Source organism: Pleurodeles waltl, chromosome 8 (genome assembly GCF_031143425.1).
Source record: "Pleurodeles waltl isolate 20211129_DDA chromosome 8, aPleWal1.hap1.20221129, whole genome shotgun sequence".
NCBI classification, from domain to species: domain Eukaryota; kingdom Metazoa; phylum Chordata; class Amphibia; order Caudata; family Salamandridae; genus Pleurodeles; species Pleurodeles waltl.
The window spans coordinates 2,056,590-2,072,324 of NC_090447.1; the positions used below are offsets into that span (position 1 = coordinate 2,056,590).

The 15,735-nt window shown below is 46.2% G+C and overlaps 1 protein-coding gene across 4 annotated transcripts in view; it reads left to right on the top strand.

Moving 5' to 3' along the window:
* Positions 1–15,735, top strand: part of LOC138249652 (zinc finger protein ZFP2-like) — a 125,944-nt gene that overhangs the window by 93,284 nt on the left and 16,925 nt on the right. For all 4 annotated transcript variants that reach the window (XM_069203608.1, XM_069203607.1, XM_069203610.1 and 1 more), the window contains one exon: positions 4,147–4,345. In XM_069203608.1, the coding sequence (XP_069059709.1) occupies positions 4,147–4,345 (199 nt within the window). The remainder of the gene's footprint in view (positions 1–4,146; positions 4,346–15,735) is intronic.

Genomic DNA, 15,735 nt, shown 5'->3' on the forward strand with positions numbered 1-15,735 from the left:
GTTTTCTTATGATATTGTGCTATATGATGTAAGCGGTATAGTGGGAGCTTTGCATGTCTCCTAGTTCAGCCTAAGCTGCTTTGCCATAGCTACCTTCTATCAGCCTAAGCTGCTAGAAACACCTCTATTCTACTAATAATGGATAACTGGACCTGGCACAGGGTGTATGTACCACAAGGTACCCACTATAAGTCAGGCCAGCCTCCTACAGGCACATCCTCCACTACTGTGTTGGTAGATGGGGGAATATGGGCATGTGGAAGAGAGCGTAGTCTTGTTGACAATTGGTGGAAGTTCAGGCGATGGTTAATGTTTGCAGGTCCTTGGTTGTGTAGAGCTTTGTGTGCATGGGTCAGCAGCTTGAATTGGCATCTCTTCTGTACGGGAGCCAATGGAGTTGCCCGAGGTGGGCTGTGATGTGGGTTTGTCAGGGAAGCCGAGTATGAGTGACTGCGGCATTCTGTTTGGTTGATGTCTCTGTAGGAGGTGTGCAGCGATTCCTATGTAGAGAAAATTTCTGTAGTCCCGTCAGCTAGTGATGAGGGCCTGTGTCACAATGCATCTTGTGTGTAGGGTTAGCCACTTGAAGATCTTACATAGCAAGCACAGGGTGAGGAAACAGGTAGATGAGACAGCGTTGATCTTTAATTTGATGATGAGCTTGTTGTCAGTGATAATCCTGAGGTTTCTGGGATGTTGGAGGATGTGGTTGCGGGTCCTAGGTCTGATGGCCACCCGGAGTTGTTCCATGCGTGGCTCCTGTTGCCAAAGATCAGTACTTCCGTCTTGTCTGTGTTCAGCTGCAGGCAGTTGTTCTTCATCCAGTCAGTGACCCTTCTCATGCATGTGGAGATGTTGGTCCTGGTTGGGTGTTCGGTAAGGTAGAGGAGACCATGGGATCTGAAGATGCTGGTCAGTGAGGTTGTGTATGCATTGAGGAGTGTGGAGCTGAGGGATGAGCCCTGGGCGACACCACAGATGATGATCTTGTGTTTGGAGGTGAATGGTGGTAGGCAGACTCTCTGTGTTCTTCTGGTGAAGGAGGAGGTGATCCATCGGAGTGCGTCCCCTTGGATGCTGATATGGTGGAGTTTCTTGATCAGCATGTGGTTGGATATGGTGTTGAAGGCTGCTGAGAGGTTGATGAGGATCAGAGCTGCTGTTTCTCCTCGGTCGAAAAGGGTTTGGATGTTGTCGACAGCGTGCTGTGATTGCTGAGGAAGCCGGATTGTGAGGTGTCGACTAGCTGGTTCTGCTCCAGGTGTGTCGTGAGTTACTTGTTGATATTCTTCTCCTGTACCTTCTCTGGGAATGAGAGCAGGCAGATTGGGCGGTTAGCTTTTGAGATCGCTGGGGTCGGCGGAGGGTTTTTTGAGTAGTGGTCTGACTTAGGCGTGTTCTTTCAGAAGATTAATCCCAAGATCAGAATAACGTTGTGGAATTGAAATTGCTTGCACATTGGGCTGTGTAAGTGCCAAAGGAGGGTGTGTGATGGCAAATTGGCAGCCCCAGACGTACTTAAATATTATTGGGCAGCATAATTGGTGGTAGTCAATGACTGGGTGTTTGCCAATCACGACAAACTGGGTTGCTATTTGTTATAGGGGCCAATCAGCAGTTCTTTATCGCTCAAAACGGGAGCGAGGCTTACCGTTACGTACCCAGACAGTGGTGAGCGCGTGGAATTAAGCTACGAACTGCTTGGGATGGGTGGGTAAGCTCACTAATCAAGCTCCTCTGTGGCAGCGACCTCTGGAAGGAGGCTGGTAACTTGAAAGGTTTTTTGAAGCGGGCCCTGATTGGCATAGAGCACCTGGGAGATGCCTGGAGTGTTCAGCACTAGTAACGTTCGAGGTCCTGCACCAAGAGTATGAAATGGAAGCTGCTGCGCGGCATGGATACTTGTAGGGTGGGTGTGCCCTTAGCAGGCATATAGCAGACTGAGAACCACTGCCGGAAGCGGTGCCACTAGAGGATTTCCTACTTGCAGATTCCCTAATAGATGAGGCTATTCTTCACTATCTACAAAAAAACTTGTTACACTCCCCCAACACAATAGCGGCACATTGGAAGGAGACCTTGAAGCCTTAGACAACGACGATTAGACAGAAGCGCTGCAAGGTCCACAAGAGATAGCAATTTGTACCCGTTTTAGATTGCTGCAACTGAGATCCCTGCTTAGATTGTACTAATCTAAGAGTTCTACTTCAGAAGATAGGACGGGAGGACTCTGCAGTCTGCCTGCCGAGTTGTGGGCAGGAAAGCACATTTTCCCCACATCCTTTGGGATGCCTGATAATATCACTCTATTGGGAGGATGTGGTACAGAGAATGGCACAGGTGTTTCCCCTGGAGGTCCCCCTAGACGTACAGTGGCTCCTTTTGACTATAATGAGGGAGTTGCCCTTGCCAACATACTAGAGGGTTTGGCTGACGGTTGCAGCGGGGGTGGCTAAATGCAATATTGCATGGGCTTGGAGCACAGCAAATTCCAAAAACTGGGAGTCAGATTTGGACTGGTGTCAACAGGCGGAGAAAGTGGTCTGTCAAAGCAGAGTGCCCTAAGAAGTGGGTGAAAGTGTGGGGCAACTGGGGCACTATTTTACTATTAAGGTGGGTGAGGGGGGCATACTGCATTTTTGGTGTCAACTGTTGTGGACTAAAGTTCAATAGCCACGAAGGCTTCATTTCGAATGTATGACTATGTCCTATTTTTGACACTGTCAGCTCTGATCAAAATATATACTAAATGATTAGTTCAGTTACTGTATTCACTTTATGCTGAGCCATATTTAATAGTTTTTTTTTCAAACAAGTGTAAAAAGATGTGGTGCGGGCGTGGGTCTGTGGGAGCTCCTGAGTGGATTGATTTCATGGCGGCGGTGGCGCCCTGGGTGGATAGGATGTTCCAAGTGATCGGTCTGTGGTTCTTGTAGGTTGTAGTGGTGGCTTATCTGTCGAGGAAATCTGAGGGTTTGGGTTTGAAGTTTGTGTATGGTCGCAATCTTGTCACGGAAGAAGCCGGCGAGGTTGTTGCACAGCTATTCTGAGGGGGTGATTTTATTTTCACTGGCAGCTGTATTGGAGAATTCCTTCACAATGTTGAAAACATCCTTGCTGTTATTGACATTGGCATCGATGAGTGCGGCTAGTACTGCCTTCCTTGTTGCCCTCAGAAGGCAATGGGAGAGGTTGAGGGAGGTCTCTAAGGCTGCCCTGTCCTTACTGGGGGTCCATCTCCTCTCCAAGTGTTTGATGTTCCGAGTTCTTGGGTGTATTAGCTGGCCATCTTGGAGGATGTTCTCTGATTGGGGCTCTTGATGGGGACGATAGAGGGAGAGAGAGAGCACACGTTATCCAGCTACTGTCACATGTTGTGTGGGCTGTTTATGTTGCAGTGGCAGGTAGGTGGTTGGAACGGGGGACGCAGACTAACTAGGAAGATGGATCTGATTTATGGCCCATGTGGGGAGTCTGGAAGAAACAGTTGTTTTCTTGTTAGCCGTAGACTGGTAGATGCGTATATAAACATGGTTATACAAACTAAGCAAAATATTTCTAATAGCATACAGGAGATGTTGGTGGTGTTAAACCACTATGGCCCTCATTACAACTTTGCCGCCCGCCAAATTGTAACCGCCGCGCGGCCGCACTTCCGCTGTGGCCATTACGACCGAGTTTCCGCCCGCCGGCCCAGCGGGGATGTCGGCAGCAACATGGGAGCCGGCTCCAAATGGAGCCGGCAGTGTTGCGACGGGTGCAGTTGCACCCGTCGCGCTTTTCATTGTCTGCTATGCAGACAGTGAACAGCTCCAAGGGGCTGTGCCAGGGGGCTCCTGCACTGCCCATGCCCCGCGACTCCCCTTTCCGCCAGCCTTTTCATGGCGGTTCCCACCACCATGAAAAGGCTGGCAGGAGGGGGACTCGTAATCCCCTGGGCAGCGCTGCCCTGGAGGATTAAATCCGCCGGGACCACTGTGGTCAGAGGCAGAGTAGTTTATTGTGGAGTGGTATTCACATCATTTTATAGTCTGTAATTAAATACTTTATTTAGAGAACAGTTGTGTTCAGTTTAAAGCTGCATGTGGAGTGTCCAGGCTCTTTACGGAGCTGCTGATGAGCTCACTAAAGGTGCATTTCTTTCAGGATCACAATTACTACTGTGCTAGTGATTCCAAGGCACTCAAGATGGTCCTGGACACGTTTCTGCAAACAGAGGAGAAGCTGTTGAAGAGGCTAAGAAATGTCAAGAAGCGGGAGAGTCGACTGAGCGACCGGGTGTGCTGGCTCATGATGCAGCTGGAGAAGAAGCAGCTGCACGAGCAGCCGGACCAGCTGTACCCAGGTGAGGGCCCTTCTCCTGAACTTACAGGCTTGTGTACGAGAGATGTCGGGCTCTGGAGCCCACGTTCTGGGGATGCATGGAAAAAAAGACACATACTTTTCTTGTTACATTGATTGTGCCTTACAACAAATGGTGTCAGAACTGCAGATCCACAAATCTGATGCTTCTGGGAGTTGGACTACGCTCTGGTACTTGACAAATGGGCGTTCTGTTCTCTCACACTACCAAGGCCAGATGAGGGCGAACTTCCAGCAGTTTCATCAGCTTTCTTACCTAGCAATAACAGTGCGACAAAGCAGTACATGGGCATAAGCAGTGCTGATTAGGTCTCGTAGTCTGTCACACGTCACAGAAGTCCATTCAGGCTGTGACCTTCTGGAGCAAGAGTATCTATTAAAATCACCCATCACTTTACAAACACAAGTATGAAGTGCTCTGTATATAGTGTGAACCCAGCAGAAAGTGCTGTACAGGGTCTCCAGAATAAAACTACCATGTCTGGTTCCGGTACAAATATTCTAAAATGTCCTGCATCCCTTGGCAGACCATAGAAGGGTGGGTCTAGTGCATTGAGCCAAGACTCCGATGTTGGTGGATTTCAAGATTGTTTATAACCTGTCTTACCTGCACATATTGAAATACTGACGTATCCCACACAGAACATGCACTCAAGGGACCCTAGTCAGGCATATATGTTTGAAAAGGAGGCACGCTCAGCAAACAGCAGTTTAGCTCCCATTGGTATCGTGCACTGCTTCTCTGTTTACTTTTCAGGGCATATCCTGTGACAAACTAATATTAAGGTTTGAAAATGTTTTCGGGTAAATTAAGGGAGTCATTTATATTCAGTTCCAAAGGTGCAAATTAAATTCAAGCAAATTGGACACATTCATCAAATGAATAAGAGGCAGATATCGGAGATCTGGTGGTGATAGGTTTTTATTCCGTCAGTCTTCACATCAAAGAACAGTCATCAGAAAGAAAATCAGCCGGCACGCATTTCACCCCTTCATGGTGCGCAGACGTTGGGGTTTTTTCAAGGCTTCAACATATTATTGAAATGATATTTATATAAATATGCAAAGAGCAAAATACAGTGTCCAGTAAGCCCAATTCCAAATTCCGACATTTCATAATGGTGTCTACTGCGAACGTGAGTAACAAATGCTAACTGGGTTGTGTACGGAGTGCAACTCTGTAGAAATATGTGTGGAAGTATCAGGAAGTTGCATGTGTTGACAGAATAAATTGTTACTTGAAGGAAAGTGAATTTTTTGTATTCCTAATGAATAGACTTCCCCCGTTGGCACGATGTAGTATACGGTCACTCGGATCCAAAAGAAACGGTCATCTAGTGGAGATGAGACAAAGCAGTTAGATATGAGCCGCTCAGAGAGACTATTGGCAGGTGATGTGGGAGTAGGGCGTGCTCCTATAAATACCTGTTACCGTATTTCCTGTATTGGAAAACAAAGTAATAATAGCCGTAAAAATTGACATGAATGCAGTCAGGTGGCAGCAAACTGTTATGAGTCCCATCTGTGAAGTGAAATAGACCGTAGCTTGTAGTTTTGCAGCATGAATCTTTTCTGGATCCACATGCTGTACATTATTTGGCCATCTAGTATTTTGGCCCAGAACTTTCCTTTTGTATAGTTGTCCCTTTTCTCCTTTTGTTTTGTTTTTTGCTGCTTGGTGTAGACTGTCCTCACCATTTGATGCTTGGACCAACCTCTCATGAGGTCAGCCGCCTCCTCCCCAGAAGCCTCTGCTCATGGTTGCCATCTTCAGATTCTCTTTTTCCTCCTGGGGTATGCAAGCATCACTGAAGGCTTCTAAAATGTCGAATGAAGAATAATACACCAAAGGTTTGTCAAAAGCAAAGTTTAATTTCCAGAGGGGAAGCATCTATATAGCAATCAGAAAGAGGTCTGATTCAGGGAAAATCCAGCCTGTTTTCAGTGGAGACGTAAAAGGAGTACGAGGTGAAACGATGAAGGAAAGCTCGAGAATGAATGGGCAGGGAGCCCATACTCAGTGACCTGGAGAACACTCCATTCCTGCCCAGAGTGTCCCCACGAGTCTGCCCAGAAGGACAATCATCAGGTGTGCAACCTTTGCCTGCTGGGAGACCACAGCTGAGGAGTGCGGTGCCTGTGCAGAGTTAAAGCCCAGAACACACAGAGCAAAGGAGAAGCAAAGACAAGCACACTGTGCCATTGCGGAGACAGAAGGAAAGTCAGTATCTGATAGACCTCTGATTGTCTAGCGAGGAGAACAACCTCACCGACACTGAGCGGGAGCACAGGAAACACAAATAAAAGGGGCCGCAGATCATACTAAAGAAACAGGGTACAGGTGAGGGTGAAACATCAAACTCTAGAGCTCCAAAGGAAGCCTCAGCACCAAAGTACTTCCGACTGAAAGCAAGCCAAGCTTGAAAGAGCCTCTAAGATCCCCACACCAAGGGCACTGCAGGTGGGTGTACCTCTGAAAAGAGACAGGCGTTGAAGGATGGCCGAAGTCAGGTTAGGAAAAAACTAAGAAGGGGGTTACTGAAATAACAGCAGCCGCACCTAACGCCAAAGAAGGTGTAATTGAGCAGAAAAAAAGATGTTTCGAGGCCAAAATCGCTGCAATCCTCCATAAAAAGACGCATTTCATCCAACCGAGATTACTGCATTTGGCACACACACATAAGAGGCTGGGAGGATTGTACCTTCCAGTGGCTCCAGAGCTGCAGGAAAATGAGGAATACAAGGAACGAGAAAGAAGATCCAGAGTCCCAAGACCTGTTTCAGGAAACCGAAGGGTCAGAATGTCTCGAAGCTCAATGGCATGTCCTCGTTGCCGATTTATTATTATTTATTTTTTTGTTCTGCCCAGCCTCCCCTGAGGGAGGAACAGATACATACGGATTGAGGCTTTTGCCTCCAAATGATATCGCCATGCGCAACCACTAATAGAGAGTAGGAGACATATATGGAGGAGAACATGTCTCAGCCATGTTTTTTACTCAAGACATTGTTACCCTCTCAGAGTATTTACTTATGCTCCTGAGCATCCTAGAGGAGGGGAAAGATCCCTTCAGGGAACCAGCAAACTGCAGGTAAATGACACTTAGGGCCAGAAAGAAATATAAATATTCCTCAAATGATCCTGGTAACGTGCCATCGGATTCCATTGTGGCGACCGGCAGGAAAAAACAAAATATGCCAACTACCACCGAACCACCTTTGGATAAGGAGAGCCAATGGATGGAAAGGGGGCCGCAACACAATGTTGCATCTCAGACTCTAATGTCCTACTTAATAGATATGCCAACCAACACTGCCAAGAGATGGCTAAACTAATAAAACATCTACCAGAGCACTATTAGACGAGATTGGCCTCCCTCTCGGAGGAAGGGAGAACATCACAAACACCCTTTTAGAATCGGCACTGGACGCTACAGACACTGGGGGCAGGTAGATGATGACACAGGCAACCTAAGAAGACGCTTCTGAATGGGAGTTTCGGGCTTCTTCAAAAATGAAGTTCAAGCCAATACAATCAACGCCCCCTTCAGCGAGGAGCACCTGTTTCGAAGTGGACAACATGCTGCAACAACTACAGAAAGATGACACAGCAACATTTAGGGAGCCCTGCAGTTCAGAGGGCAACAGAGAAGAGAAACTACAATCAAAAGAAGATACGTGCGAATAGAGCGGTTTTCCAAAGTGCCACGCCACACAGGCTTCCAAAGCCCAAGCCAGGTGCAGACACCAAAACAGTTGCAATGCCAAGCGCCACTGAATCAGCCTTTTTGCAGACGAGTGGGAGGCAGGGGACAGCCACTGAGAGGTGTGGCTGCATCAACAAGCAAGAGATTTACAAAGCTAACATCCCAAATCATTCACAGCACCTGCTGGGGAAGGATAGGAGCCTTCCTCCAGGAGTACACGGACGTCACTTCAGACGAATAGATACTCAACAACATCTAACATGGCTATTGCATACAATTGGTCAAACACCCACCAAGATGAGGACAAAGAAAATTACCCAAACAAAAGAAGAAAAGACCATTCTAGAATGGGAAGTAAGAGAATTGTTACAGAAAAAAGCAAGAGAGTACCCTTGAAGGAAATCAACCAAGATGAGCAGACAAGTATTCACCTCACACGATTGGGAGCTGAATCAGGTAGTGATTGAAAAGGTGTTCAGAATATGGAGGACGCAACAAATAGACGTGTTCACAACAATAGAAAACATAAAATGCAATTTCTTCACATCCAGGCACTCACACTGCCACTACTAGGGAAACCACTGAATAGACTGGTCAGGGAAATAAGCTTCAGCTTTTTACCCTGATCCCACTGTCACCAATAGTTATCAACAAATGCAGGTAATCAAGGCTTTGTTAATTTTCATCACCCTCCAGTGGGCGAGACCAATCTGGTCTCAGATCTGGTAGAGATGGCAGTCAACAAAGTGCAGAGACCACCAGCATCACAAGACCTCCTCTAAATGCAAAAACGAAGGTTCTCCACCCACAACCAAACACAGAGCCTAGCAGGATGGCTCCTGTAGACATACAGTTCTGAAACCTAGAACTTCCAGAAAGAACAGTGACGATCCTCAGGAAAGCAAGAAGTCCGACAACAAAGAAATGCTACACAGCCAAATTGGAGAGATACACAAGGCAGTGCCAGACATCCTAACCTTTTTCAGGACAGGACACTACAGTCATTCAATGCCTTACACACCTGCTAGACAGCATGCTAACCTATGTGTCACTAAAGGTACATCTAGCAGTGAGAGTGGCCTACACAAGGGAAGAAGCCTCTTCACTACACCAGCGATTAAAACTTTTCTGGAAGAGGCAAAAACAATATCCCCACCAAGAAGTGCACTAACACCTACATGGAACCTAAACTTAGTGCTGACCCAACTCATGAAAGAACCATTTGAACCATTCCACAGGGCCACCTAACACTTAATCTAACTGAAAACTGCATGTTCAATGGCATATGTTGCTGCAGATACACATGTTTCGCACAGTCCGCTGCCTGGTGTTGGGCTCGGAGTATTGCAAGTTGTTTTTCTTCGAAGAAGTCTTTTTTGGTCACGGGACCGAAGGACTCCTCCCTCTTCGGCTCCATTGCGCATGGGCGTCGACTCCATCTTAGATTGTTTTTTTCTGCTGTCGGGTTCGGACGTATTCCTTTTCGCTCCGTGTTTCGGTTCGGAAAGTTAGTCAGAATCTCGGAAGAAAGCGTCGGTATTGTTCTGTTCGGTATCGGGATAGTTAGGGACATCGACACCGATCATCGGAAGACTTTGGGGTAGCTTCGATCCCCCATCGGGGCCTGGTCGGCCCGACCGCGTGCGACATCGAAGCCGATGGAACGGACCCCGTTTCGTTTCTGCCCAAAATGTCACAGTAAGTATCCTTATACAGATCAGCACTTGGTCTGTAACTTGTGCTTGTCCCCCGAGCACAAGGAGGATACCTGTGAGGCCTGTCGAGCCTTCCGGTCCAGAAAAACACTCCGGGACCGAAGAGCCAGGCGTCTACAAATGGCGTCCACGCCGACAAAACAACGTTTCGACGACGAAGACTAAACATTCTCGGTTCCGGAATCAGAATCCGGAGACTCTGACGTCGAACAACAGCAACAAACAGTGAGTAAGACGTCGAAAATTAAAACCATTGAGAAGACAAAAGCCCAGGGGACGCCACTGCCAACAGGCCATGGCTCGACCCATAAAACCGGCGACCCGTCGAAGGCGCCGAAAAAGGGCACGCCCATAGCGAAGACACCCGACTCCGGTCGAGGGACCGCCATGGAGCAACCTCGGAGCCGAGATAGCGGCTCCGAGAGGCAAAAACAAGATGCCGGCACCGAAAAACATCGGCACCGAGACACACTGCCGAAAGCCACAAAAATTGTGTCGGTGCCGAAGCCGAAAAAAGATTCTCTCTCGGCGCCGAAAAGTTCCACACCTCCATCCTACACAGAGGAACAAGGAATAAGTGGCCAGATGCACAGATTTGGACAAGAGCTCCAAAGTGTAGAATCAGACTACACACAAAAGAGACTGTACATCCAGCAAGACACAGGGAAGATATCAACCCTTCCCCCAATAATGAGAAAAAGAAGGATCGGACTTCTCAAGGATGACGCACAACCACAAGCCAAAGTGGTTAAAAAAGTCACGCCTCCGCCCTCTCCACCACAACAGGCATCGCCGGCACAAACACCGCCACAAATGCACTCACCAGCGCAAATTACCATAAGTCAAGATAATCAGGATCAAGACGCTTGGGACCTATATGACACCCCAGTGCCGGACAATGATCCCGATTCATACCCCACAAAGCCGTCACCGCCAGAGGACAGTACCTCATACTCGCAACTGGTGGCTAGGGCAGCAGAATTCCACAATGTCCAACTGCATTCCGATCCTATAGAGGATGATTTTTTATTTAACACCCTCTCGGCTACACATAGCCAATATCAATGTCTCCCAATGCTACCAGGGATGTTACGGCACGCAAAACAAATTTTTGAAGAGCCCGTAAAATCCAGAGCCATCACCCCAAGGGTGGATAAGAAATACAAACCACCACCCACAGACCCAGTGTTTATTACTTCGCAGTTACCACCTGACTCCGTAGTAGTAGGGGCAGCTCGCAAAAGAGCAAATTCCCATACATCTGGCGACGCCCCACCTCCGGACAAAGAAAGCAGAAAATTTGATGCGGCAGGAAAAAGAGTAGCATCACAGGCAGCCAACCAGTGGCGCATCGCAAATTCTCAAGCGCTGCTGGCCCGATATGACCGCGCACACTGGGATGAGATGCAACTTCTCATAGACCATCTTCCCCAGGAATACCAAAAAAGGGCGCAGCAAATAGTTGAAGAGGGACAAACGATCTCAAACAATCAAATCCGCTCTTCAATGGACGCAGCCGATACTGCAGCGAGAACAGTCAACACTGCTGTCACCATAAGGAGACACGCTTGGCTCCGCACTTCAGGCATCAAACCTGAAATCCAACAGGCTGTCCTTAATATGCCCTTCAACGAGAAACAACTTTTTGGCCCTGAAGTGGACACAGCCATTGAAAAACTTAAAAAGGACACAGACACGGCCAAAGCCATGGGCGCACTCTACTCCCCGCAGAGCAGAGGCTCTTTTAGAAAAACTCCATTTAGAGGGGGGTTTCGTGGCCAACCCACAGACACCACCAGCCAACAAACAAGACCCACACCATATCAGGGTTCATTCCAAAGGGGAGGTTTCAGGGGATATAGAGGGGGTCAATTCCCAAGGAGTAGGGGAAGATTCCAGACTCCAAAAACACCTCCACCTAAACAGTGACTTTCAAGTCACACAACCCCTTCACTCAACACCAGTGGGGGGAAGACTAAGCCAATTCTACCAATCTTGGCAGCAGATTACAACAGACAATTGGGTATTAGCAATAATCCAACATGGCTATTGCATAGAATTCCACAAATTCCCACCAAACATCCCTCCAAAAACACGCAAAATGTCACCACAACATTTAGACCTTTTAGGACTAGAAGTTCAAGCACTACTGCAAAAGGATGCAATAGAGTTAGTACCAGTACAACAAAAAAACACAGGAGTTTACTCCCTGTACTTTCTAATTCCAAAAAAAGACAAAACATTAAGACCAATATTAGATCTCAGGACACTAAATACCTACATCATATCGGACCACTTTCACATGGTCACACTACAAGACATCATTCCACTGCTCAAACAGCAAGATTACATGACCACATTAGACCTAAAAGATGCGTACTTTCATATTCCGATACACCCTTCTCACAGAAAGTACCTAAGGTTCGTATTCAAAGGAATACATTACCAATTCAAAGTGTTGCCATTCGGAATAACAACTGCACCAAGAGTATTCACAAAATGTCTAGCAGTAGTAGCAGCACATATCAGGAGACAACAGATACATATGTTTCCTTACCTATACGATTGGCTAATCAAGACCAACACAGTAAAAAAGTGCACAAACGACACCACATATGTCATACAAACCCTTCACAAACTGGGTTTCTCCATCAACTATACAAAGTCACACCTCGAACCGTGTCAGACACAACAATATCTAGGGGCAACCATCAACACATCAAAAGGAATTGCCACTCCAAGTCCACAAAGAGTGCAAGCATTCCACAAGGTAATAAGTGCTATGTTTCCAAACCAAAAGATACAAGCAAAATTTGTGCTAAAACTTCTAGGCATGATGTCATCATGCATAGCCATTGTCCCAAACGCAAGACTACACATGCGACCCTTACAACAGTGCCTAGCATCACAATGGTCACAGGCACAGGGTCAACTTCAAGATCTGGTGTTGGTAGACCGCCAAACATACCTCTCGCTTCTATGGTGGAACAGCAACAATTTAAACAAAGGGCGGACATTTCAGGACCCAGTGCCTCAATACGTTATAACAACAGATGCTTCCATGACAGGGTGGGGAGCACACCTCAATCACCACAGCATTCAAGGACAATGGGATGTACACCAAACAAAATTTCATATCAATTACCTAGAACTGTTAGCAGTATTCCTAGCGTTAAAAGCCTTTCAACCCATAATAACACACAAATACATTCTTGTCAAAACAGACAACATGACAACAATGTATTATTTAAACAAACAAGGAGGAACACACTCAACACAATTGTGTCTCCTAACACAAAAAATATGGCAGTGGGCGATTCACAACAACATTCGCCTAATAGCACAATTTATTCCAGGGATCCAAAACCAACTAGCAGACAACCTTTCGCGAGACCACCAACAAGTCCACGAATGGGAAATTCACCCCCAAGTTCTGAACAAGTACTTTCAAATTTGGGGAACACCCCAGATAGATTTGTTCGCAACAAAAGAAAACGCAAAATGCCAAAACTTCGCATCCAGGTACCCACACCGCGAATCACAAGGCAATGCTCGATGGATGAGTTGGTCAGGGATATTTGCATACGCTTTTCCCCCTCTCCCTCTCCTTCCATATCTAGTAAACAAGTTGAGTCAAAACCAACTCAAACTCATACTGATAGCACCCACATGGGCAAGACAACCTTGGTATACAACTCTACTAGACCTTTCACTAGTACCGCATGTCAAACTACCCAACAGACCAGATCTGTTAACACAACACAAACAACAGATCAGGCATCCAAACCCAGCATCATTGAATCTGGCAATTTGGCTCCTGAAATCCTAGAATTCGGACACTTAGACCTCACACAAGAATGTATGGAGGTCATAAAACAAGCTAGAAAACCTTCCACTAGACACTGCTATGCATCTAAGTGGAAAAGATTTGTTTGCTACTGCCATACCAATCAAATCCAACCATTGCATGCCTCTACAAAGGACATAGTGGGATACTTACTACATTTGCAAAAAGCGAATCTCGCTTTTTCATCTATAAAAATACACCTCGCAGCAATATCTGCTTACCTACAAACTACTCATTCATCGTCTCTATTTAGAATACCAGTTATTAAAGCATTCATGGAAGGGCTAAAAAGAATTATACCACCAAGAACACCACCAGTTCCTTCATGGAACCTTAACATCGTCTTAACAAGACTCATGGGTCCACCTTTCGAACCCATGCATTCCTGTGAAATGCAATATCTAACCTGGAAAGTCGCATTTCTCATTGCAATCACATCCCTCAGAAGAGTAAGTGAAATACAGGCATTTACCATACAAGAACCATTTATTCAAATACACAAAAATAAAATAGTTCTAAGAACAAATCCAAAATTTCTACCAAAAGTAATCTCACCATTCCATTTAAATCAAACAGTAGAATTGCCAGTGTTCTTCCCACAACCAGATTCCGTGGCTGAAAGGGCACTACATACATTAGACATCAAAAGAGCACTAATGTACTACATTGACAGAACAAAGCTAATCAGGAAAACAAAACAACTGTTCATAGCTTTTCAAAAACCACACATAGGAAATCCAATCTCTAAACAAGGCATTGCTAGATGGATAGTCAGATGTATTCAAACATGCTATCTTAAAGCCAAAAGAGAATTGCCTATTACACCAAAGGCACACTCAACCAGAAAGAAAGGTGCTACAATGGCCTTTCTAGGAAACATTCCTATGAGCGAAATATGTAAGGCTGCAACCTGGTCTACGCCTCATACATTTACTAAACACTACTGTGTAGACGTACTAAATGCACAACAAGCTACAGTGGGCCAAGCTGTACTAAGAACATTATTCCAAACTACTTCAACTCCTACAGGCTAAACCACCGCTTTTAGGGGAGGTAACTGCTTTATAGTCTATGCGAAACATGTGTATCTGCAGCAACATATGCCATCGAACTGAAAATGTCACTTACCCAGTGTACATCTGTTCGTGGCATTAGTCGCTGCAGATTCACATGTGCCCTCCCGCCTCCCCGGGAAGCCTGTAGCCGTTTAGAAGTAGATCTTAAATCTTAAACATTTGTACATTTGTAAATAATTATTATAAACTTTTTATGTACATACGTATTCACTCCATTGCATGGGCACTATTTATAGCAAACAACTCCATCCTCACCCTCTGCGGGGAAAACAATCTAAGATGGAGTCGACGCCCATGCGCAATGGAGCCGAAGAGGGAGGAGTCCTTCGGTCCCGTGACCAAAAAAGACTTCTTCGAAGAAAAACAACTTGTAATACTCCGAGCCCAATACCAGGCAGCGGACTGTGCGAAACATGTGAATCTGCAGCGACTAATGCCACGAACAGATGTGCACTGGGTAAGTGACATTTTCATTCTAATTGAATGACATTCCCCTGTAGAGTAAGCAAACTGCAGGCACTCGTCATACAGGAGCCACGCATGCAAATACATAAGGACAGGTAGTCATATAGACCAACCCTCGATCTCTGCCAAAGTTCATGTTCCATATACGTCAGACAACTCAAATACTGAGTTTGTTCCAAGAGCTGAAAACTCTGGCAGAAAGAGCCCTGCATACACTGGACACCCTCTGGGCGATAATGTATCATATAGAGAGAACAAAGACATACAGGATGTGGAAGCAGCTGTTTGTACCATTCGTAGACAATAATAAAGGCTAAACGTCAATTGCAATGTGGATAACTCAGACAATTCAGTTTTCACAAAAGAGCAGGCATACAGCTAAAGCCTAAACCAAGAACACATTTGACACAAAGGAAGGGAGTTGCAATAGCGTACGTGGCAGCCACATGGTCATCAGTACAAATGTTCACTAAACACTACTGCATCAACGTATTGATGAACAGAGAAACACAAGTGGGGAAGAGAGTACTGAAGCATTTATTTACAAGGTCAACCTCATCTCC